At 39.8% G+C, this 26069-nt stretch overlaps 2 protein-coding genes across 5 annotated transcripts in view; one reads left to right on the top strand and one right to left on the bottom strand.

The window, feature by feature from the left end:
- Nucleotides 1-528: 528 nt before the first annotated feature.
- Nucleotides 529-14446, bottom strand: LOC116333099 (GTP-binding protein Di-Ras1-like). Of its 4 annotated transcripts, none has more exons than XM_039598411.1 (4): nucleotides 14414-14446; nucleotides 6793-6977; nucleotides 6107-6277; nucleotides 529-5808 (listed from the first exon to the last, which is right to left on the bottom strand). In XM_039598411.1, the coding sequence occupies exons 2-4, from the start codon at nucleotides 6928-6930 to the stop codon at nucleotides 5518-5520; spliced, it is 600 nt and encodes a 199-aa protein (XP_039454345.1). In that variant the 5' UTR covers nucleotides 6931-6977; nucleotides 14414-14446; the 3' UTR covers nucleotides 529-5517. The 4 variants fall into 4 exon arrangements, with proteins under 4 accessions (XP_039454345.1, XP_031612107.1, XP_039454344.1 ...); XM_031756247.2 differs by having other exon boundaries at nucleotides 14260-14436; XM_039598410.1 differs by lacking the exon at nucleotides 14414-14446 and adding an exon at nucleotides 11094-11263.
- A 5368-nt stretch (nucleotides 14447-19814) lies between these two features.
- apc2 (APC regulator of WNT signaling pathway 2) overlaps nucleotides 19815-26069 on the top strand; it is a 40255-nt gene continuing 34000 nt past the window's right edge. Inside the window, exon 1 of the mRNA XM_031756189.2 lies at nucleotides 19815-19944. The gene's annotated coding sequence lies outside the window, so the exon portion shown is untranslated. The remainder of the gene's footprint in view (nucleotides 19945-26069) is intronic.

Here is a 26069-nt window from a genome sequence, read left to right as displayed (position 1 = left end):
GACTTGGCCTACCTGGTCTGCTTAGACTGGGTCCTTAAAAGGCAGCGAAGCCTGGAAGTAAACAGCTGTTAAATGTGACTGAAGTATTTCATCGTACACTTTTCACACTTCTCAGTGATTATAACCAACCAGCAACTAGTTTCCAATCAGTCTTCAATCGTTAGGCCATCATCGGCGCTGATGATGATGCCAGTGATAGCTTTTTTTCTTTTTTATTCTTTTTTCTAAGGTACTGACATTACATGTATGGGGTGCTGTTGTGTATGTGTTGTTGTCTTTACTGCAGAAAAAATATTTTCTTTATAGTTTATTTCCAAAAACAGCACAACACTCTTTAAAATTCATGCAAGTACAAGTCTACAAACCACTGACTCATTTTTACTGATGGATGCAATTTGAGATCTAGCATAGGTAAGAAAATATACTTAATGCTAGAGAAAATAAACACTCTGCATTTCTATTTCCATGTAGTGACTTTAAGCGCAATTTTGTAGGTAGCAAAACGTTAACAGAACAATGCTGCAGGATTATAAGGTATGGCTCCAGACAGGAAAAGAAATCTCCCTTACTGTGAAGAGTATTTATAAAGTCAGTGTATCTTCAACCCTATGATAACAATCAGATTTGCATCAGCTGGCTGAAATGTTTTCTGTTTCAGCTCTTTTATTGGCTCTGTGGGAGTGGGGGGAGGGACTACTCCCATCTTTACCATTAAAAATAATCTGTATTCAGGATTCTTTGGAGTGCAATATATATATTTTTTATTAATTCATAGTTTGTGAGTGTCATTCATGTTGAGAAAATACAACTGAAAGCATCTTGTGTTCAAGTTAATTCAGTTAACTTGAAAATGTACATACAGCAGTGGAATGATAAGATCGTGAATTTGCTGATAAAAGAATTTATTGGCATCAATAAACTGCTGAGTTATTTCTTTGAGTTTCTACTGCCCACGTACAAAGTGCAGCTGTTTCTGATATTGCTAAAGCTGAATACAGCTAACAGTGAGGCATGGTGACGTTTCAAAAACACAGCATGATGAAAAGCTTTATACAGTGAAACTAAATACAAGCTGACGTGTACATAACATGAGCTCGTCTAACGTGTTCCAGTGTTTGTGCTTCGTAAAGTTTTTAAGCTCACTTATTTTCAGATTATAAATTGTCAAGTAAAATGGAAGGAAAGGCATTTCAAATGTACAACGGCGAAGCAAGTCTGCTTTCCTGCCAGGTAAAGGAACAGTCCAACATTTAGAAATCCTGTTGGTGTGCTGAGAAAATACATATCTGAGGTCTTTAAGAGTATTAAATATAAAGGCTAGCTTAGCACAAGGTGAGGAAAATTCCAGTTTAGCTCCCACTGTGGATCAGCAACGTGGGGAAACGAGGATTCCCATAAAATCAGTCCAACACTAGGATTTTCATGTTCCCTGCTCTGCTCGGTGTTAATAATCCGGACTGTTTGGGAACTAGTATGAACACAGAAATACATGCAAGTAATTAGTATAGCTCCACCGAGCTGTGTCTCTAATGTCCTGCTATAGTTTCATTTGTACACAACTACACCTGCTTTCACCATTTTAGCCACGATTTTGTTCAGGCAAAAATAGTGTTTGTTTAAAAGTAGCAAGAATAGCACAAATATGTACAAAGAGATGTTGTACTGGTCACTGCTGGTCATTGCAATGATGCGCCAGTATGACTGCCATAATGTTCAGAGAGAGATGTGATTTTTAAACAGGCTGATTTGTTATGGGGCAAAAGCTGTAATTATTAGAAAGGCTACTTGGATACGTTTAACGTGTGGTTTTAAAAGTTTTCATCCTAAAATGTTTATTATGAGTAACCATAATAGTTCCAAAGTATAGTGTTTAAAATGAATATTAGAACTATGTTACAATCATGTAGCATAAAACTTCTTTCACAGGTGGATACAAGTATCAAACTTCAAATATTCATTCTTTAATTAATAATATTTTTATAATAATAAAAGCAATCACTCAAAATCCCACGATGGGGGCTAAACTAGTAAACTACACATGCCTTTCTCAATGATGTTAGTGTAAAATTATAAACATTTGACCATGTGGAAGAAATCTGAACACATCAGGTTTTTTATATTAATGTGCTAAAAGGGGTGTCGGTGTAGTGGTACCAGTAAAACTGTTTCAGTCACATCTCCTGAATCGAACTCTTGTAGTTCTCACTGGTTACACAAAGCTCCTCTATGGCACACTCAAAAACAATGTTGTTTACGGTGGTTCAGGATTTACTCAGGCCACCTGTGGTTCTGTCTCCTGCATCTGTGTGTTGGATTCTGAACCATAAGAATTAAAAATGCTCTCTGTGGATGCAGCTTACAGTGTAAAAAGCACCAAGAAACTAAAGTGAAAATGTGAAAATTTGAGTGGCAAAAGGGGTGTAACATGCAAATTTCAGAGTTTGGTACACTATAACAGGTCCAGTGACATGGCTGATCGAGACACGTCTCATATGTTTCTGGTTATTTTGAATAAAATGCTTAGTTTGATTCCTTTTCAGGACAGTCAGTTAACATTAATTCAGCTTAAAAGAAGAATTAGTTCCTGTGATATTTTATCTTTAACACGCTGGTAAATTTTGTAAAACAGATTCTCAGCTATGGAACAGGACTTCTTGTTCCTTAGATGTGACATTACTTTCACGGGAATATCAAAAGGCAGCACAAACATTTGATATTATATATAGGAATGAGTCAGATCTCATAGTCAGACCCCGGAGCGAAATGACAGCAGAGGCAGAGATGCATCTCACAAGCTCAGACAGTGCAGCTACGTGCACATGTTTATGCGAAGCTCCTGTTTGATGTACTCAGAGATGCACAGACAACTGTTTCACAGTTTCTGCCACACTGAAAATAACAACATTTGAGTCTTATGGCCTTACTCTCTCAGAATGGAGAACTGTACTGAGAAAAATATCACAAGAAGCCTTTCCTGCAGATGTGGATGTCACCCAGTACTTTTTCAGTTTTGCCACTCAGCCAAGTTTCTCAGTCTAAGCTGACTGCAGGTTTCCCATTTGAATAATGACCAAAATTAGCATTACTGACTAAACTGAGCTTTGAGGTCAGTTTCTTTTTATTAATATGTAAACTGTCATCAGTGGCCATGAGTACTGTCCTTGGTAGAGAAATGACTGTTTCCTTTTCATGTTAATAGTAACGCATATTAATTATTTAAAAGGATCCAAAGTCAGGGGCAGCCAATCAGAGGAAAGTTACATTGAATGGGGGAGGAGCTAAAACAGCTTATTTGAGACGGATGATTAACTGAGGAATGGCATCAAGGCCCGTGATCAATAACGATCACTGTGAACTGTGAAACTGAGGCTCACAATAAAAATATAGAGCTAGAAACTAGCAGAGTCGACCTGTTTTAATAATGTTTGCCTCTCTGTCCTGACCCCTGGTGTGTGAAAATAACTGATCTTTTAAGAACCACAAAAGTAGTTTTGGAATTAATTCAAAGCATCTAAAAACTAGCAACACTAACAGATAGAGAGTTAGCATTGCATAAGCATAAGACAGCACAGTTCATTATCTTAGGTTTGCTGGAAGTTTCCCCTGCTGCTTCCAGTCCTTGTGCTAAGACTAAACACGTCCTGGCTCCACCTCTGTATTGGACACGCAGAGATGAACCAGTACAAAAGGTGCTTCCAGATATTTTGGACTGTTCCTTTACATCAGATGTACAGTAGCTTCATGCTTCCCTGCACCTCCCTGTTAATGCTAACAATGTTTTGTTTTCAGTGTGTTTGATGAAAATGAAAACAGTGCAAAAGGCCAGCTGGAAAATCACTGAAGCCGTTTTGTAGTTTCCTGCTGAGTTAAGGTGAAAGCATCTGCTGTTTCCACTGCAGTCCGTCAGCTGAGAGTTCAGAGGCTAAACACTGTTAGCTTGCATGTTGAAGATCTTCTAATGACAGCAGGAAGCTGAGCTCCAAGATAAAAAACAGCCACGACCACCAAGGAGGGAATCACAATAGAAAAGCTGTTAGACTTCTTAGATAAAGGATTATTTAATTATTTTTCTGCCTTATCTGCAGGACGGAGAATAAATGTCTGGTATATATGTCATGAATAGTCCTGAGGCAGCCAATCAAGAGTGCCACAGGATTTCAAAAACTTAAAACCATGCTCCCCTCTGCCACTAGGGGGCAGCAAGCAGCCGCAAATGTTCTTTTTGGGAAGCTAAGTGCCTAATATATTAGCATGCTAGCATGTTTTAGCAAACCTGACAGCCCCAAATACTAGTGTTGAGCATGTCATACAGATGACTAAAGTAAATGTAGTATCACTGAGTTCATATTCTGCAACATCAGATTTAGCATGCCAACATGTTCCATCCAGTTCCTGGGTTTCTTGCTCATCATTGCATGTTGCTAGAATGTCAAAGAGGGACAAGTGAAAGCATGCCAAATGAGTCGCATCATTGAGCTAATGGTTAATAGTTAATTAGTGCTTCATTTAAAAAACAAGTGCTTTCTGGTTGTGTACTTAAACTTAGCTTAAGTGTGAAGCCTGCTGCCGTGGTTTTATTTCCACTATTTTAAGCAGCATGCCGAAAAATAAAGTCTTACACAGGAACTACTCTGCTTTTTCTTACTTCGTTACATAAACATTTCAACATGTACTTATCGGGATAAACTCCTTGAGATGTACCATCTTGTGTTGTAGGAGGTCATGTTAAATTAATTGATATCCAGGGTACTACTATAGCTCACCTGGCTGCACAGGTGACCCTGTGAAGGCTATAGTTCTTTAAGTCCACCCAAGGTTGTTGTCTGTGTGTGTGTGTGTGTGTGTTTGGTTTTTAACTGTTTTCTTTTTGTTTACACAGTCATCTGCACACAAGCATTGCATGCTGCCCCTCGGCAGGCTTCCAACAATGGGCCAATTCACACAAAGGACTCGGAGAGAAAGGGACCTTTACAAACCCTGGAAGAGAGAGCTGGTTTTAGACAGAATTGAGGGGCTCTATAAAGGGCCAGTATACAATAAGGAAGGAGTTTCTGTGAACTAAGAATCATGCAAGTCTAATTTTGTCGAGTCCCAGAAACAAAATGAGCTGAAAATAAGCTCATCTTTAAAATAAAGCTGTCAGGACCAGTTGGGTTGGTCCTGTAGGAACTGCTGGAACAAACTCGAGCTTAACCATAATCTGACTGATTTTTGGCTCAACATTTACAATGGCATTAGTGAAGTATCCTTACTCTTTCATGTAATTGTTAATAGTGGCAGGAGTTAGTTGAGTGTGTAAAAAGATTTTTTGTTTGTTTCTTTTTTTACAAATACTTTAGACCATATACACAATCCATGTCAGGGCCAGTAGGAGCCCAAGGTCTTGATATAAATATTCAAATATTCCAGATTCCATTCTAAGTTATTAGTCATTTTGTTCATTTGGGCTCTAGCATTCAGACAGACTCTAAAGTCTGTGAGTCCTCTGCAGTGAGTCCTCTGCAGCTGCCAGCTGCTCTACATGACACTGCACTTTCCCTTCAGCTTGTCAGCTCGTTTCTGTTTTCCCGACCGTTTCCCGTCGATGCTCAGGCTCATGTCCCGCTTCTTCTCTAGGGCCAGCAACTCCTGGAACAGTTCCTTGACGTTGGTGTTCGTCTTGGCCGACGTCTCCATGAAGGCACACTTCCAGGCAGCCGCCTGAGCCTCACCTTCCTTCATCTCCACCTCACGCTGAGCCGTTTCATCACTTTTGTTGCCCACAAGCATGATGGGAATGGATTCCACGCTGCCTTTAATGGCCAAAACCTAAATGGACATGAGATAGTATCAGTTAGGACTAAACATTAGGTCATCAAAGATGAAGCTGTCAGTCCTGAACATGACTACTGCAGTGAACTGCATAGCACTGATGCATTTTTCAGTTTGTTTCTGCACCACCAATGGGATCCTAACTGTACACCAAGACTGACGGTATCGTCTGTGGAGATGTGTGTTTGGTGTGTGCTTCAACATCTGTGATAACAATGGTGTTGGAAAACCAAAGTTCCTGAAAGATTTTTGTGAGTTTAATGTGCAGTGCTGTAATTAATCTGGAGAGTGTGACCTGTTGATAGATGGGTTTGAGCTCCTCCAGTGACTGGCGGCTGGTGATGGAGTACACTAGGATGAAGGCATGGCCTCTGGAGATAGACAGACGCTGCATGGCTGGAAACTGGTGACTTCCTGTTGTGTCAGTAATCTCCAGCGTGCAGACGCTCTTATCACAGCTGATCACCTGCAGGGATGACAGGCACTGATGTCAGGTATTAACAGTGACAGCAGGGTTGATAGGACGGTTTCAAGTCAGAGATCTTGTTTACACATTTCTGTTACTGCAGTGTGGGAGGAAACATTATCCAGAAGCATGCTTAGAAGTGTCAGTTTCCTTTTAACTGCTTCAGCCAACCAGCTTTTTCTACTTCTTATCTGAGATGCCCCAGATAGCAATGAATCAGTGCTGATGATAACTCATAAAATGGTTCTAAGCCAAATACAGCAAAAATATTCCCCATAAAACTTGAGCCAATTTTGGTCAAGATCTGGTGCACTTAATAGTTTGCTGTGAAGACTGAATAGAGTCCAAATACAACTAAACGATGTGGGTGATGTTCGACAAAGCTATGGCATGGTAGGGGCTCATTTACTCACTCTGTGTTATTAAATGCAGAAACCTTGAATGTATGCACATTTCATTCACGGTATTAGAATCTTTTACAGCCAAACTTTCTGATCATGTGTGAAGAGCCCCACCTGTCTGTAGGTGTCCTCGACTGTGGGGATGTAGGTGTCTCTGAAGGTGCCTTTCACGAACCGAAGCACCAGCGAGCTCTTCCCCACCCCGCCGGCACCGAACACCACCACCCGGTAGTCATTACTCTGCTCTGGCATTCTGGGAACCACAGTTCACCTGCTTCTCTGGCTCAACGATCTGGAAGCTAAAGAAGACAGGACAAGAACATAAGCTGGATTATTTAATACGACTGGATCAAAAAGAAAGGGTCAAAACGATGTCCTGCACATTATATCACCTTAAACATTGCATTCATTTGAAGTGTGGGGCTAAAAGTGAAGTGTGGACAACTACTCTGTTTTCCTAGGTGTCCATGAAGGTAGCAGAGCACCTTCCAGGTTCACCTAAAGTACAAGATAATAAAAAGCCCAGCCAGCTTTGCTTACGCCTCGTGTAGCTCATCTCACCTTTATAAGAACACTTTATTTTGTTTTGTTAAAGCTTTACACCTTACTGCTCACCCACACCATGTTTTACACGTGCCTGTCGACAGTTATTTGCTAGCCATTAAATTCAAATTTAGATTCATTACTCTATACAACTTGTTTTCAGTTTAATTTGGTATACCTCGGCCTTTTCTTCCTGTTTCACCTCTTTAACGATGTCTCGTTGACAGCCAGACTTCCACAGAGACCATATCTGATAAATCTTTGGCGAACAGTCGATGGATCGACTGAAGGATCAGATGGATCCGTCATGTCCTGTGTCAGGTCTTAGCTGTTTTTTTCCCCTATTTCTGAAGGGCAGGACTTTCGGATACTGTTCATCGGATGTAGATAGTTTTTCAGGCCAATTTTGTCTAATTTTCAACTATTTTTGTTCACAACACTTTACTGCCAAAAAATGCCACGACATGGCAAGTTTTAGCTAAAAGCCCTCAGAATCACTTTGCTGGTGCAAAACTACTATCTTATGTCAAATTGTGTTACCTTTTGCATTCAGAGGTTCAACACTTTCGTTGTATATATACAATGACAATAAAGGGCTATTCTACTCTATTCTATTCCTTTCTAACTGAAGAATTTGAAACAAATGATGTGTTTTTGTGACATACTGGTAATAACCAAGTGTCTAAGAAGACAGTTAAAACTGGTCCTTTGCTAAGGTGCCTCTCTATGTTTAAGTAATTCAGAGGTAACTGTTACACGAGTTCACAAAGAAAAAACACTCCTCTAAGAATGATCAGGTACAATGACTGGACTTTAAATGATTGACTGAAAAATGTAGCATTTTTCTTTTTGGTTTTTCTTTAAATAATGAAAGTACTTACTTTCATTATTGGTTTAATCACTTAAAACAGTACAAGTACATACAGGCAAATTCAAGTACAGACCCACAGACAGACACTGACTATGATTAGGTCTCTTTTAAGAGCATCTCTCCATGAACTCTCTGACCTTTTTCACAGATATGATAAATGATAATGAATTTAAAAACTGGAGCAAAGGCCTTAGGGATTTCCAGGCTGTGAGCCTCCCTCCACCCCTTCACAATGACTAACGGGCACAGATTACACTTTTCCATGTCGTTAAAGAGGAGAGCTGAAAACAAACCCCAGAGAAGGAAAGACAACAGCGATTCTAAAGGGAGCTCCTTTTCCTCCTCACCAACGTCAGCACCTCCTTATCTCTGCCACAGATTCAGACCACCAGCCAATCACCACCTCGTTAATCCATCAGCATGACGAGCATCACACAAGCACACATACACCTGCCTCATGATAGCTTCCATTGTGCTTCTGGATATAACCATGGCAGCATCTTAATGTACTGTGTGTGTGTGTGTGTGTGTGTGTGTGTGTGTGTGTGTGTGTGTGTGTGTGTGTGTGTGTGTGTGTGTGTGATAAAGAGAGAGAGTGTGTTTTCCAGTCGCCGTGGTGACGGCACTGAGAGAGGAGAGCAAACATGTCATCGGCACCAGCAGGGCTGTTGTCAAGGTAACCTGCCTGCCCACATCACTTGATGTCACTTCCTGCGCGGAGGCAGGCAGCAGGGAAAACACCTCCAACTAAAGCAGCAGCATCAGAGCTGCAGACACAGAATCTAAAAAAAACCAGACCAATGTGAGACCAGAATATGAATATTATCATTGTAATTATTACTGTCATTGCTACTGACAGTGCAGGCCTGCTTTAAATGGAGACGAAGCAAGAACGATAAAAATTATTTTTATCATATAAGTTGTGCTTAAAAAGATCATTCCACTCTGCTCAGCTCGCCAATCGATCGGACTTATATAGAAAAATCTTCTATAACAGGCAAAAAGTCAAGTTATTTGGTGGATTACGCCCTCTGATGGGCCAACACACAATGAACACAAAACTCTAGCCACAGCCTCACAATAATTCATAATCCGTCGCCGTCTAAGGTAACCCTCTAAGGTATGATGAAAACAAACACTCTTTACTCAAAATGATAGTGATTTTCATTGAGCTGCCCTTGAGCTAAGTTTAGACTGGGACTCTCCCACTTCATGCTCCTGTTATTTTGCTCAACCTAGAGCCGCTAAAAAGGAAGTCGCTGAGGTGGTTGAGGGATCGGATCAGGATGCCCTCAGGTGCACTGAGGAGCTTATATCCAGCCAGCATATCATCCAGCTAGGAATTTCTACAGATGCCTCAGGATTTTTGAAATTTTACTTTGCTGCTTTAGTTGCCTGCCTCTTTAGGAATTTAACTCAATACATTTTTAACTTTCAAAATGTAACAGTGGAATAAAGACTCAAGGTGGAGCCTCCCTCCTTTTTGTTGTGCCGAGCTAGAGTTGAGTTGTATCAGGCCGTGTAAAAAATGCAGTTTTATCAAAACCACTTGCATCGCTCAGTCGGGCACAATGTGAACACAGTGTGAGATCGGTCTGTTAGACTCACTCCATAAATTTTAAACAAGCTGAGTTACTGGTTTGAAGGGGTCAATTTTAACCTAAACCACAACCTTACCCAGTAACTTTTAATTTTTACAGAAATTTTAATGAAATGATTAATAACTTTGTTACTTTTTTAAATGTGTCCTTAATTTTTCCTTACTGTTTATCAGTATTTAACACATTCTGTTAATAATTGTCCAAAACATCATATGAGTATCTTTAAATAAGCAGGCCATAACATGGAATATTTTTAGTGTATTTATATCAACATTTTAGAACAGTATTAATGCTATTTTTTGTAGTATTGTTAGCAGTATTGTTTAGCCTGTTCATGCTGTTGGCTGCTATAGGGTGTCACTTTTCATGAATTCAAGCCTGTTGCTAGATGGTTGCTAGGCAACATGACAATATTATAATATATCATGTATTATTTCGATATTGCAGAGTTATATGAATGTTAGTACTGTGAAATTAAAATGATAGCATTCTTTTTGAGCTATTATAGGTGTGTAAATGCTAAAAACAGTCCATTTTAGCCTATTGCTAGTTGGTTGCTAAGACAACATGATAGCAGCATAATAACTGATATAGATGAGAACCTACAGGGGGCGTGTGCAGACTCTGTGCCAAGTTTGGCTTCTCACCTCCTGACTGTTTAGAATGAGTTGGCAAACATAGAGAGATTAAGTGTATATATTAAGACTCTTGTGACACATTGTGTTTTTTTCTTTCTTTTTCTGTATTTATTTATTTTTTCCCCATCCTTAAATCCATCCATTTTTCTTATCCAATTCAGGATCGGGTGGGTGGGGGCCTGGCAAGAGACAGGGTACACCTAGGACAGCTCGCCAGTTCGTCACAGGGCTGTTCACACTCACATCCACACCTACAGCATGGTTAGAATCACGGGTTAACTGAACAACCATGTCTGACTGTGGGAGTAAGCTGTGGGTCCTTTCTTTTTGTTTTTCCATTGTTTCTTACCACATTCAAACCTTTCCCTTTTGTGCCTTACTGTGTGTTAATATAAGACATTCTATTAATATTTGTCATCTATTTCTTCTATAGCTTTGGTAACTTAAATGAAACTTCACAGGATTTAATGAAGGATTACAACGAACCCGAAACATGAAATTATTAACACGTTATGTAATTTCCCTCCTGTCTAAAATAAGAAGGTGTGACCTGAAAAACATAGCACAAAGTTCACACACGCATTTTATCGCACTCACTCAGTCACTTCCTGAAGAGTTAACAGAACCTTGAAATCTTCATTCTAAAATGTAACAACTGGCGGTATAGAAATGTTATTTTGTCTCTAAAAAGAGAAGCGTCACCACAATGTGACTGCGTGAACTCATTTATGTCCCCACAACATGAGTAATCCAAGTACTCACACTTACACTGAGGTTGCTGCAGTTTCACACCTCCAGCTGAACTCCTCACATCATTCACACTCTGTTGAAAATCTCAGTGTTTAATATCCTGCAGCAAAGAGCTGAATGTGATTCAGAAATGCTAAAAGCCACTTCTTCCTGGAGATGAGTTGGAGTTGCTGTTAACTCTCTGAGATGTTTGTGGAGAATAACGTCTGAATGAATCATAAACTGAAAGCTTTTGAGATAAAATGTGATTTTAAGGCGTGAACATGTGGGAAGCGAGAATACCGGTCCAACAGGAAGCTTGCAGCAGACTGAGGAGTACAAAAATGCAAAGAACTCATATTTCAGTACTGTACTATTTCCTTCTACTTGTGTCACTAAATACTGGTGCCTCTCTGCTTGACAGATCAAAATTTCAGGATTTGATCAAGAATTGGATTTTAAAAAACACACCTTCTCCTCTAAAAACATCCAAATGCTCCTGCTTCTCAGATGTGAGTTTGCTTCTTTTCTGTTTCCAGCCTTTCATCGATCCATTTTCTTGCAGCAGTCTAAGTAGAGATGTTCCTCTCCCCTGCCATCTCCTCCAGGTCTTCCAGGGAGATACTGAGGCAATCCCAAGTCAGCCACAGGGCATAATCACTTCAGCGTATCCTGGGTCTGTCCCCGAGGTCTCTGAGCAGGCATACAAGAGGCATCTCATTCAGAGCCACCTCGGCTGGCTCATTTCTTAAGGAGGCGTCCTCGCTGCATTTCCACTTACTTATTTTTTAATTTTAATTTGTTTTTGGCATCTAAATATGAGGATAAATAAGAGGATGATCAATGTTATAACTGGACTATTAATCAAAAAATACAAAAAGCTCATTCCAGAGTAAGATCCATCATATTAAACAAATAAAGCCAAAGTTTCAAACAATACAGTCGGTGTATCGGTGTGTTTTTGCCATGGACCACAACCATCGCCCACTGAAGAACACAGGTTTAATGCACATCTGTGTTGTCTTCATTTTTCAGACCCGGAAGCTATATTTGTCCTTTTATATTGGATATGGATACTCCTCATACAGTCATCTCAGGCACACAGCGCTGACACTTCACTTACTTCTAAAGCTTTTTATATGCACTGTTAATGGTAGCGCGCAGCATCCTGAACGCCAAATAATCCAACACTTCAGAGAAGAGTCAGTCTCAGGCCAACTAAGATTTCCTATGCCTTGCTTTAATGTTTGGCGTTCCTCATGTTTAATGTGGTATCTATGCTATCATAGCAAGAGTAACTAATTATCACAAGGCACGTTAACAGTTAGCATTATCCCAGCTAGCTGCAGTAACTGTTTGTAAACGATAGGCTGAAAATCAGCTTCTTCGACATTTTGATGTCAAACTGCACAGGTGAGGCTGTCATTGGCTAACAGCCACCCTGGAGCAGAAACACGTGACGTCAACTCATTCAAAGTGAATGAGAAGCGAGAGCTGAAGTGTATCTTTGTGACTCCGCCAAACTGTGAATAATATTTTTCACTGCAAATATCCAAACCATGCAGCAGCATAGTAATAACTAACCTTCAGTTGTGGATGGGCTCATCCCAAATGTTCTTCTGGCTAAAGTTTTCGATGCCATATGATGACATTCCTCTCTCCAGATCAGGGATGATGAGAAGAACTGAACGCTTATCTTACCTGTGTTAATGTGTTTGCATTGGCTTGGCAATGGTTCTATATGTGACTGGTTCAACCCTCTAAGCCACCAGATGTGCATGCTGTTCACTTCTTTTTCAGGTCTGTGCTTACATCCAAAGTTATAGCATAGATGTAGTATTTAGTATAGTGTCATCCAGACACCACATAGTTATCTAAACTCCACTAAACCTCATAAATCCTTTTCTGTGGACATTGCGCTTTAACACCTTTAAGAACAGCCACACTGACCATTTTATTGGAGCTGTCAGACTTTGGACCTTTTCTAACTCTCAGAGGCGCCTCTGCCTCTGTTTGCTTTTGGGAACTTGAAGAAGCATCTGACCCGGAAATGGCTAATGACGTCACATGTGCGTCACAGCGCCGACACTAAAGCAAAACTTGAGTTTATCCCTAAGACAGCAGCGGCTTTGACTAAAGAGCAGTAAATTATTCTGGGACTCACTGAGTTTGGTAATCATTCAACTAACATGTAACAAAAATCAAAATACTATCTGTGTAAATATCATCTCAGTGTAACTGTTGACTTCTTGTGTTAGCTATGACATCACACATAATGCAACATATAGTTCACAAAATAATTTTTCTTGCACAAACTAATGACACACAAAGGTTACGTCAATCATTCGTAAACAGTATTGATTATGATTTCATTACCTGTTAAGACACTAAAACAAGCTACTGTATTTACCGCCTGCTCCCTGCCAACATATGCACTCTGAGTATGAACCAGATCCGGATGATGTGTTCTCCAAACCAGTTATTATCTAAATACTGATCATTATTAAATGCAATTCACTATTTCTTAACTATAAAGGCGGCTAACTAAAGTTTACCTGACTATCAAATACCATTTATCAATGATGATGACTTCCATCACTGAATATTATAAGGCTGGGATGCTGATCATTGTATTTCTGATACTTGCACTACATTTAGCGGTCACCGTGTCACTGTTTTTTAAGTTAAAACTCAAAAAGCATCTTCACTACAGCAGCTTTTACGGTACTATTTTTTGTGCTCGTGATGGTATTTCACGACTATAAAACACTGTCACGACACACACACACACACGCACACACACACACACGCACACACACACACACACTGACCTGCAGCTTTGTTCTCGGTCTCAATCAGCTGCAGCTCCTCGGTGTCATTACCTCCTCACATCATGTTAATCAGTGTGACTGCACTCAATAGTAAAAGACTGCTCCTCGGGCGTGCGCGTAGTCGGGCACGCGCGTTCATAAGCATTACATGAACGTGCACACCTATGCACGCGCGCGCACACACACGCGCACAGATTGTTGGAATAGAGTCAAATCAGCACCGAGCCGGGTGGTGAAATCAGACCGACCGTGGAGCTCTGCTCCCCGGCTGCTGCCCGACATCCTCCCCGGGTGACGGTGCGTTTGTTTTTTTTCCGGTGTGAGTGTCAGCGCAGTGGCGGGTGTGGGTGTGATGCCTGCGGACTCACCGTATCTCCGCGGATCCTCTCCGTCTTTCCCTGTGTGTGTGTGTGTGAGTGTGTTTGCGGGGTTTGTCTACTCCGGAGCGGCTGTGAGCATCCTGAACCCTCGGCTGTCTGACTCACACCATCATCATCACCATCATCATCACCATCATCAGACCTGCTGCTGCTGCTCAGCGCACACCAGACCTCCTCTTCCTCCTCCTCCTTCTCCTCCCTCCTCCATCACCTCCTTCCGCGACTCCGCTGGCAGGACAAGACTTCCGTTCGAATGGATTTTCAGAATAAAGGGCTCTTACGGATGATCTTACTGAAGTTACAGACTGCATACATTATTTTTTACATTATTTACATTATTTAAAGCTTCAAATCCGCTACACCAAATCTGTATTCTTAAGGATAAATGGGTAGCACTAAAACATGCTAAAGATTTAAATTGTTACCTTCAGTAGTTGGCTGTGTAACCTTTTTAAGGCACATTCGTCAGATTTTAAGTGTTCTGCTGTGAAAAAAGACAAAGTAAATAAATTAAGGCTTCTTTTCCTCCTCGCCCAAATTTGAACATTTTTAGCATTTTGAATCCCCCCGTTACACTCACTCATACACATCATCGATAATAAATAAGATTATAAAACATTCTGTGAAGAAATAACTTTCATTGTTTTTTTTCTATTTTCAAATCATTAAGAGCTTTTAGGTTGAAGGTTGAGAATAACCGGAAGTCTTCTTTTCATCCTCCTCTAAAGTAAAAATACATTTTTCTTCACTTTCACCTCCTTTAGCGTCACTCAGACACGTCATCGACAGGAAAAAATGCAATGAGCAGAATAAATAGAATACAGTAGAAGTATAAAAAAAATCACGCTTGAATCATATCAGATTACATGAGAAATCCGCAGTATTGGCTGTTCAGGCCGCCTGTAATACACATGTGTACCTGTTAGTGATAAAATGTACCTGTTTAGGGCTGTATGACTCCTGATCGTTTGATCATGTACCAAAGAAAGTACTTTTGTGTTTAAGTTTTACTTCAAAACAATAATCTTGATCCTTCTTTCATCAAAAGGAAAACAATAGATGAAAATCAGACTAATGTAATGTTACGTAATGTTACACTGAGGCTTCAGTAGTGAGTGATCAATATCGCATTGATTATTGTCACGTGGTGCATGAGGACAAAGAGCTGTTGATATAACAGATGAAGCATGTGCTGCTTGCAGGTTTGGGGATTGCATCTTGATGTTCTCATTGATATTTATAAGGGTTATGTGTAAGTGTTTGGAGTTATCACAGGCTACAATCAAAATTTAGCGTCATGGAAAACTGAAGCCAGCACCGAAGAGGCTGAAACCGCTTTCCTGATGACTTCATGCTCTTAATTGTTAGTTTTAAGTCTTACTGAACACAGCATGATGATACTCTGTAAGTTATAGTCCCACTTAAACTCTTAAAGGACCATCAAGAAGAGTAACACAGCTTTATTGGTGACTAACAAGTCCACTGTTCCCCACAAATAGACTATATTTGGGCAGAGCAATATTATATTTTGTGACTTACTTTAATTTTATTATCTACCTGAGACAACAATGTGACTGATTTCCTAATGTTTCCGGTTTTTTCTCAGAGTTTTAGTAACCACCTTGGCTCTGGTCCTCCTCGTCTTGTGTTTTCCTGACTGCAGGCTAAACTGTTGTGGCATTTCTAAAGATCACTCATGTGTCTCAAGCCTCTTTTATAAACTCCATCTCCAGTGTCTTGAACTGCAGCTGCTGATGACAGTTTGAAATCTGCTCCAGATCTGACTAATAAGACCCTCCAGCAGGTGGAGAATTGCTGCCGCTACAAGGCTGCAGAGAACAAAAGACTACCAGCTGCAGTCCAAGATGGTGGAGCTGGAGTGAATGGATCGATACTACTCCTGATACCTCCTGATCACCCATAAATGAGATGATAAAGCATTGGAGAGCCAGCTGATTATTCATCTATCATTTATTGTCAAAGAATACATATTATTATTTAATCATTCATTTAAGTATAGGTGCACTTTTTTTTTAAAAGGGTTACTTCTGAAGGATGTCTGCGCTCACCATTAGAGATAGGGTGAGGGGCTTGGTGGTTTGCAAGGAGCCCAGTAGACATCTGGGCATCTCCTAGGTGAGGTGTTTCAGGCACCTCTCCCTGGGAGGAGACGCCGGGGAAAACTCAGGATACACTGGAGAGATTATGTCACTCAGCTTGCTGGGAATCCCTCAGTGTTTACCAGGAGTGCTGGAGGGTTGGGTGGGGAAATCCAGATAAGTTGCATATGTATAAGTGGTAGATGGGTGGATGAGTGTGCAGTATCCCTCAGTTTGTAAGTCAGAGTCAGCTGATTTATATTGTCTGTATTACTGATTTATATTACAGCCACGGGATGCTACTGTGTTGCCTTATAAATTGCTAAAATTAACCTTGTGTCGCTTTTTACTGATAATGACTGCTAAAAAAAAATGTGTGGTCCTAGCCTTCTGCTTTTCTTTTCTTTGCAGCTGAAAGGATGGATTTAGAAAAAATGCTGTATGTGTTGGAAAGACCCCGATAAAGTTAAATAGAAACACGGTCACTTATCTCCCTCTAGCGGGGAAGATGAAGCACTGCAAAGCCAAAGCTTATATGACGGTAATGAGTCAATGTCTACTATACTGAAATAAAGGCAATTAGGCTGTCAAACATTCTGTATAACAGTTAAATAATTATTCTAAATTTAGCCAGGTGAATTTCAACATTCATCAGTTTTTTGACTGTTTTTGTTCATAATCGAAAAACATTGTTTTTCTTGATAAACTGGTTTGATGCATTTGAGGTTTTGCCCAGTTTGGTCAGAGATTTCCTGAATGCAGCTAAATTTAGGTTTTGTGTTTAGATTTTCAAAAACAAAAGAGAGAGAGAGGGTGGGGGGTGGGGGGGCAGGTTTCAAGAATACTATAGTCTTAGCAAATTTTCTAAAGAAAATCAGCTCTTACAATTACACATGTAAACTGATAAAATGATTTATTAAATAATGTATACAATCAAAGCAAATGTGAACATTTCTCTGAACGAGAAGGAAAAGGGTGCAGGAGGAAGTGGCAGAGATTCAGTTCCTGACTGTAAAGTGAATTAAACACAACAGACTAATTAATTCTAATTTAATGCTATTCTTTTTGTTGCATTACACGAAACAGAATGAATCACAAGTACTGTGTTAAAATATGCTGTGAACAGCACATAGCCTCCATCATGAATGCGAGGAATATTATTTTGTTGTGAATAAATTATTATTATAATAAACAGTGTGACATTCTCATATAACATTATTGTTATTTTGGTGCAGAAGCATCAATGCACCTCCCGTTCCTCACATTCTCAAATCATGCTGTTGTGATTTCACAGCTCTGCAGCTGTGAAGAAAAAGACTGCAGCGGGAGCTGCTTGCCTTCGGGCGTTTCTGACAGAAACACTTTAAAGCTGCTTTCAGAAGTCGGCTGAGGTGACGTGCGAGGAGCAGGTTGTGGTAGATCACCGGGTTCATTGGGAGACTGGGGTCCTGTGTTAAAACAAAAGTCAGCATTGATTTATTATTTCTAGATATAGTTGATTTTTTTTCTCAATGTTATTTATGTCTTTACTTGCTGCTTGGTTACCGTTAGAAACTAAAATTTTAAGAGCCATAAGTTAGGTTAAATACCATTTGAGTAAATTATTGAATTATACAGTTATTTCTAACACAGTTTTAAGATTTTGGTTTATGTTAAATGTTTAATGTTTTTCCAGTCGTGATATCCCAACAACATGACTGGTCAATAACACTGATAGCTGTGGAGTAATGTAAATTCTAGTGATGCAGAAACAAAAGACAAAAAAAAAAACATGTGTAATGTTTGAAACAATGAAAGATCAGAGACTGTGAACAAACGGTGGGTTTTTGTGAATTTCCCCGCCTACTGATTTCATTTAGTACTTGATTAATGTGAGTAAGCTTTTCCTGACCAGCTGGATTGTCCAAGTTTAAGATATGTGAAGTTTGTTTGTCATTATTAGCAACAACATACATGCATCAAAATTAGAATCACTGCTGTATTTGGTGCATACAAAGATAAACATTCATACAATAAGAATAAAATATACTTCCTAGAAATATATATCATTTATTTTCTTCTATCATACATAAAACAATAAATGAAATAGATTAAAATTCTAATGATACCAGCTCAAATAGTGGCACAGGTAGGCAGTGGAATAAATGGACATGGAATAGCCTGATGGTGCACTGAAAAAAAGCTGTTTTTCAGTCTGCTGGTCCTTAAACTGTGAATTTTGGCTTGTTGATAGGCAGATTGATTCTGCAGTCTTATGTGTATTTTTTCCAACAGCTGTTGGATTGATTTCCCTAAACTGTCATAGTTAGTTGTGTGTGGAGTGTAATAATTGTAGTCACAGCCATGAAACACAAAGTGAATAGATTAGAGTCCAAAAAACACAAGGAACAGGCAAACAGGGAGCACAGGAAATGCAAACCTACAGCTATACATAAAGAATGCCAGGACTGACGGAATGGGAGGCACAAGGGGAACGAAAAATAGGTGAGGACACCTGAGACAACAAGCTACCAAAGTACAACAGGAACTAACCTTAAAGATAAGCTATAAAGAACAGAGACAAACTACACTGAAGAACAAGAACACAGAGGGAAGCAAACACAAATATAATCAACTAAACAACTAAAACCTCTCAGCAATCAAACTAAATCTTTTAAGCACAAAAACTTTACACAGTGGAAACTTATCTAGAAACCAGCTGAGACATTTTAACAAAGGGGTTCAAACGAGTGAATGAAAAGATATTCTTCTTTTTTAATGTAATGTGTTTGTCTTCACCTTACGGATCCCGTCTCACTGCTCTGACTTTACCGCTATATTTTTATTACACATGCATTTGAGTATTATTTGACATTTCTCTGTTTTTTAACCACATTCAATGAGGTGTGATATATGTGTCCCTCTCAGACTGATATGTCTGTTAATTTGTGAGTAATAACTATAACTACACTGTATATACTATACAGTGTATACAGTTTATAACTACACTGTTATAACAGTGTAGTTATACACTGTATACACTGTATAACAGTGTATAACAGTGTAGTTATACACTGTATACAGTGTATAACTACACTGTTATACACTGTATATACTGTATAACAGTGTAGTTATCCTCACTGTATATAGTATATACAGTGAGGATAACTATAAAAGGATGATTTGCTTTTGTACTGAATTCAGTGGTCTTTAATAAAACCTTTTTATTTCCATATAACCCCCCTCCAACGACTCTGTCTCCTCCCCACCCACCCCACCCCTCCCTCCCTCCCTCCCTCTCTCCCTCCCTCTCTCTCTCTCTCTGTGATCTTCAGCTCTGCTCGGAGTCTCAGAGTCATGAGGTAAGGACCGACCGCTCCTTGGTTTCTCGCTTCCATCTCACCCCTCATTCCCTTATAATCTGGCTTTTTCCGACCTTACCGACCCCCCTGTCCTCTTCCGGTCCGGATCGGCTCGATCTGGTTCTCTTCCTAAACGCAGCGGATAAAGACATAAAGAGGCTTGCTGATGAGCGCAGGTCAGACGGGAGGAGGCTGATGTGTCCGGATTTTAAAAGCTGCGGCGCAGATTTCAGGTTTGAGTCGGATTTTTAACGCTCAGATGTGCTTGTTTTCCTCCACCCTGTTTTCATTTCATCCATCATTCATGCGGGGTATTAGGTGATGGGGTTGGGAAGGGAATGGAGGGCTGTATGTTCTCCTTCATGCATGCAGATGGATGGAGGAGGATGGAGGAGCTGATGAATCATAGATGTCGTCAGAGAGGCAGCAGCTAAAAAAAGAGGTCAGATTCAACAATAACAAGAAAGTGTACTGTAAAAAAATGTGTTTTATCCTGAAAACAAAAAATCAAATCGAAAATCCTCTATGGATATTCATTCAGCTGAAAGTCACATGGAAATTTACTGTGAGGTGTTTTTTTAAGCTGGGTGATCATTTTGGGCCTTGAAGGTCTCCTGCAGTCTCCCCCAGTATGCGCTGGTTTCACTGGGTTCACTGGTTAAGGATGCATCACCCCACTCTGTTAAATATTCATTTATTCTGCTGGAGCTGTCGCAGCTTTCTTCAATGTTTCTCTGTTTATTGTTTGTCTTCATCGTGACTGAAATGTGCTGATTTTAAGAAAATACGTGGTGGTGATTGTTCCTCTGGAGCTGCTCTGCTTCTGCTTTTATGTCTGTTAGATCGAAATTTTATGTTGGTTGTTTTTCATATATGTTCCTTTTAATGCACATGCATAATCAGTGAATTGGTGAAGAAAAGCAGGTCATGCTCCTGAATGATTTATTGCATTGATTAGGCCTACAGAAGGTGAACATGAAGGGTGCAGCTGCTGTAGGTTTGTATATTCTGTTGTGTGGTGTAGGGGAGGGTCCAGGATTACTGAACAAGCTGGACTGGGCAAAGGGGAGCACACATAGGCCTAGGCTCTGAGAAATAAAGCACCTAAACAGTTAGAAAGAAGAGTGAAAGCAGAGCTGTTTTTCTTAATAAAACTGAATGAAAGTTTTGCATTTCAGGGAAAATATTTCACAGGAAATATACAGGAAAAAATTCCAAAAGGGATGCAAAAAGGTGCAAAAGTACTTTCATGGCATCATAATGCTGTCGTGTGAATTTAGGCCTAACATTTAATAAGACTTTTAATATTTATTAATATTACACGTTATAAAATCAGTATAAAAGCATAAGATACCGAAACATCAAATCTAACAAAAATTACAACATCAGCAGAAGTAATTGTTCCACATTATTTGCAGCTTTATGTAAACATAGAAAGAACAACAATAAGGTACTGTTATAAGGGACAATACTGTTTTGGCAGATGTAGGTCAGTAAGTAAGAGGAGACAGATCGAGATAGTGAATAGTATATATCTATTTCTCTGGAAGGACAAAGGAGATGACAGTTTATCTCGAGCCTGAACACAAACCTGCCACAGGCCGACCTGCCTACTCTGTAAACAGGGTGTCTGGTATTTTCCTGTACCAAGCAAACAGAGTTGTAGAGGAAAATGTGAAGTAGCTCACAATTACAACATGTAATACTTACATTTTGTCCTGTTAAATTATTGTTCCGTCCTTTATTCACGATGTACAGTACAATGGAAACATCGTTAAGCACCTCACCTGTATATGTTAGGAAAATATAATCCACAATTAAGAATTGTTTTCCTCCACATACGTCAGAGGATGCAGCTCACTTTCCTGTGTCTCAGGTAGTCCTTGAATGCTCCACGATTGTCACCGTAACAGTTAATATTACACCTGTGTCATAATTCTTAGATTGTTCAATTTAGAAAACATTCAAACAAAAATCCCTTTATGCAAATATTTTAAGTACAACAACGGTGTACTGTCAAGGGCTTCCATTGGCTTCAGGGTGCTGGGTATGTGCCCATTTTGCCCATGCAGTAATCAGTCCAAGCGTACCCAAGCATACAAAGTGCAGTCGTGGGTAAGAGCTGAAGAGAGTCTATAACTTTTGGATGAATAATGAGGAATAACAACAACCAAACAAAACATTAAGAAACATATTGTGTGAGTATTAAACTGCTGGATGGATTTAATTTACATTTACAAGTAAATCTAAATAGTCAGGTCTGCTGTCAGTGTTGTGATCCTTCTACAGTGATGATTGTTCTCCAGTGTCCAGCCTCAATATTAGAGAGAGCTGGATTACATGATGAGCTATCGTAAAAATCTCATCCTCAGTAGCTGCTTTGCCTGCTCTCCAGGCTTTTGGATCATTTTCTTCTCTCATAACGTCTTCAAGGAAACTTAAAGAAGTCCAGACGCTTTTCTATCCAAGCTCCTTAGACTACAGTACCTGGATGACTGAGAACCTTCACAGACATTACTGAGAATAATGTGAGAGAAACGGCAAATTGCACTTTAGTGGTTTAACTGATCACATGAGAAACAGAGACAGAGATCTGTGCCTTCAGTTTTCTGGGATTTGCTCTGTATGTAGACGTCTTTTCCTGGTGATCTGAAGCTTTGTTATAGTGACTGTGATGGAGGCTGCTGGCACAGATGGAGGGTGTGGCTCCCAGCAGCTCCTCTGCTGCCTCACATCTCTGTTTGCTCAGAAAGACCCTTCACAGTAAAAAATCAATAAATAAAGAAAATAAAGAAAACTTTGAAATAGCTCAAATACAGAAAATAACAAAATAAAGCTCTCAGTTTGCATTTAAAGGACCATTCTGAAGATTTTTTTAATAAGCATAGAAGGATTAGTGAAGAAGCCTCAGGGGGTCAATGAGGCCCCCAGTTTAGAGACTGAGAGTCAGAGTCATCATGAAAAGACAGAAAATACAAGCAGAAATAGATAATAGATCAGATATCAATAGACAAACAAATATATGAAAAACACTGAAAACTAAGAAAGACAGAAGGACCACTGTCAGATGATACCAAAGAAAACAGGAAACCCACTGCAGACAGAAACAATGGTCCAAAATACACGAGTGCTGATGTGGTCAGTCTCATTCAGTCTGAGGCTCTTCTGTAGGAGGAGACGCAGTCTGATGTCTCACAATCTGCCACAAAATGTGCGAGCTTCATATGTGTGAACCTAATCTTTTTTAATGTTCTTAATTCTGATTTGTTTCCAAATATTTTCCTGCAATTGTACGTAAGATAACAGAACGCAGAGATTATCCTAAAGTCCTCATCGTAATATCCGAGCTCATGGCCCCAACATAAAAGTGGAAACAAACATCGAGCCTTCATTTATAGGAAATAAACAGAGGCTTAAAAAAACACAAAAACAGAGCTATAGTGCATGAAGCCCCTGTTATGTTACCCAAGTGTTGCACCAGTGGTGCCTCATTTGTTGTGGGTATGACAGTGTTTGTATGCAGTCACTGCTTTTTAGGTTACACACCGATAAACCAGGAGAAAACATACTGGAAGCCTCTGCTGCACATAAGGTTACAGTGAAATGCTGAACACCGTGTTCACGGTTTTAAAACCCCAGAATGCACAAAATGAGGGCTTTTATTTAAGTGAATTAGTTTAAAAATTAAATGAACCAACTAAAGACCAAAGTTCTATGGAGGGCTGAACACTCTTATTAAACAATCTATTAAGATTAAGATAATAAAAAAGATCCATTTCAGATCTATAACTGTCAGAAAAGTGTGAAACAGAAAGAAACAGAGGTGGCAAAAAGGGGCTGAAGATCTTATAAGGAAACAGATTTCATATCCAGAATTTGAGCTGAACTCTAATTAGACTTTTGACTTCAAATGATTAATTATAATGATTACAGTAATGCATTTTTGCCCCTGCCTGAAAGCTCAAAGTCACTCACAGTCTAGTTCAGCTCAAGCCACGATGACCTGTGGAAGGAGTATTACTCGTTGTTTTTGACTCTGCATCAGGGTCTCTTACCCGCTATGCTTTCTGTAGTACACAACAGTTGGATGTCAGCTCCAGCTCTTTGTCACTCGCCGTGTGGCTGCCTGAGAGTCTGCTGGGACAGTCATCTGGACTCGCACTCTGCACTCGCTGACTTCCTGCAGTTGTCCTTGCGAGACGGGCTTTATGGTCAAAAACACAGCTGGTCCAGGCCGAGTGAGCCTGTGTCCTCCACCAAAGTCATCTATTTTTCATGCAATTGTTTTACATGTGAATTGCAAAATAACTGCATATTGCTGTTTTTGAATAATCGTGTTTGATAATTCTGAACAGCCTTTAGCCTGAAACGCCTTTCAGAGTCATTATGCTTGTCACCGTGTTGTAGTAGGTCACATGACAGGGTTATTCCCACTTCTGGTTTGCCGCCTGCCACTTAAAATCAAAAGAAAATGTGACAGAATTATTTTCAGTGGGAAACCAGCATCAAAGGAAGGAAGTCAGTGAGCTGATCGGCTGGTTTGCTCAAAGTGAAGAGCTGATTTTATCTGTTTTACACTTTGAGGACTTTAAATATGATCTCAGAGATTCACTCAAAACTGTTATTTTTGACGTCCAGTCTGTTTCCCCTTCGTCCTGTCATATTTCTGTTGATTTTCCTCCTTGAATTAGAGGAAAAGGTCATCTGACCTCTGGCAACGTTGGTTCTCGGACGCAGCGAGACTCGCAGACAGATCTCTGAGCTGGAAAGTTGGAGGAGGAGCTTATGCTATGTAGGGGTTAGTGTTTTCTGTCAGACTCGGCATCAGTTTAGTCTTTCACCTCTGACCTTTGACCTTCATTCCATCATCTGTTTGGGATTGAAGCTGCTGCTGCTATTTCCTCTCAACGAGGGAACTTTTTGTGATTGATCGTCGGGTTCATGGCATTTCAGATGCTCTTGCAGTTTGAGAAAAAGGAAAAAAAGCCAAAAGAAGAATTTTAGCATTTGTCCTACAAAACGCTCAAATATATTAAGCTCAGATCAAAGTAGATTCATAAAAATGTGATTCATCAACAATGCTGCAGATTTATTTGCTGCATCATTCAGCTGGTTTTGCATTGCTGTATTTGCTTCACCTGCATGAGAATGTAGGTCATTTGTAGGAGGTCGGCTTCCGCAGCATAAAAAAAAGATGGAGGAATGTGTTTCTGCATGATTGCTCGCTGACGCGTCCTCTCGTCCTGTCGCTGAGGCTGCTCATCACAACAGGAGCGGCTGTTTGTACTGACTGCTTCACTGTTATGTCATCAAATCAATCACCTCTTCGATCAGCATCTCTTTCCATGCTTTTCACTCTCACTCTGTATGTTTATTCTTCCGTAGCAGCCTCGCCATTCAGCTGCAGCTCTCACATTTCATCAACAACAGCAGCAGCAGGATTGAGAGCAGAGCTGTTTGGTGTTGCTGACAGGAAGTACCTGATTGTTGTGGTTAATAAAGAGGTGCTCGCTTTGCTGGAGCAAAATCTTCATCCATCATCCATCCATCTGTTCCTCCTCCAGGCCTCACGTGACAAACCTGAAGCTGATCAACCGGTCAGAGCTTCAATGAGCTTCATAAACATCCTTCCCTTCATGGTAGAGACATAAAAAATAAATGTTTTTTCTTCTTATCTATTAAACTTTCTCTGTGCCTCGCCTGGTGAACTTTAGATAACAGAGTCATTCCTTCAGTGTCAAAATAACTTTCTAATATTCATAACTCTCACCAAATGGTACATTTTTAGATTGAGATCCAGTTGAGTCAAGGAGTTATAATCATAAAAATATATCAAACTCTATCAAGCGATCAGTAGGACTAAATCATATGATAGCGCACTAGCATAACACATAACTAACATAACATGAAGGTATTTTAAAAGCTAACTGTAGCTCATTGTTGTCATTAAACAGGTGCACAGTATGTGCACTAACATCATGTACTGCATGCCTCCAGTCCCTGCATCAGTGCAGCTCAGTCATTGTTTTGGCTGATATTGAGCTGCATACACAACGATCACTGCAGTCATCTGCTGTGGGTGGTTTATATAGTACTGAGTCACAACAATCACTACTGCAAGGATTATTATTATTAGTGTGTTTATGAGTTTATGTACAACTCTTTTTATAATATATTTAAAACAAAGAAACTAGACCAACAGTTTTTTGCATCAAGTATCTACAGTTAATCAAAAAGACATAATCAAGGTTGAAGAGGCCTGAACAGCACTCATTTTCAGTGTTTCACAGCAAAATATATTTCAAGTAAATATATAACAATGAGACTTTCTGTGTGCTGAAATCTCCCCTCTGTGAGT

Source organism: Oreochromis aureus, linkage group 15 (genome assembly GCF_013358895.1).
Source record: "Oreochromis aureus strain Israel breed Guangdong linkage group 15, ZZ_aureus, whole genome shotgun sequence".
NCBI lineage: Eukaryota > Metazoa > Chordata > Actinopteri > Cichliformes > Cichlidae > Oreochromis > Oreochromis aureus.
The sequence above is the reverse complement of the archived record's forward strand: the minus strand, read 5'-3'. Positions and strand labels throughout refer to the sequence as shown.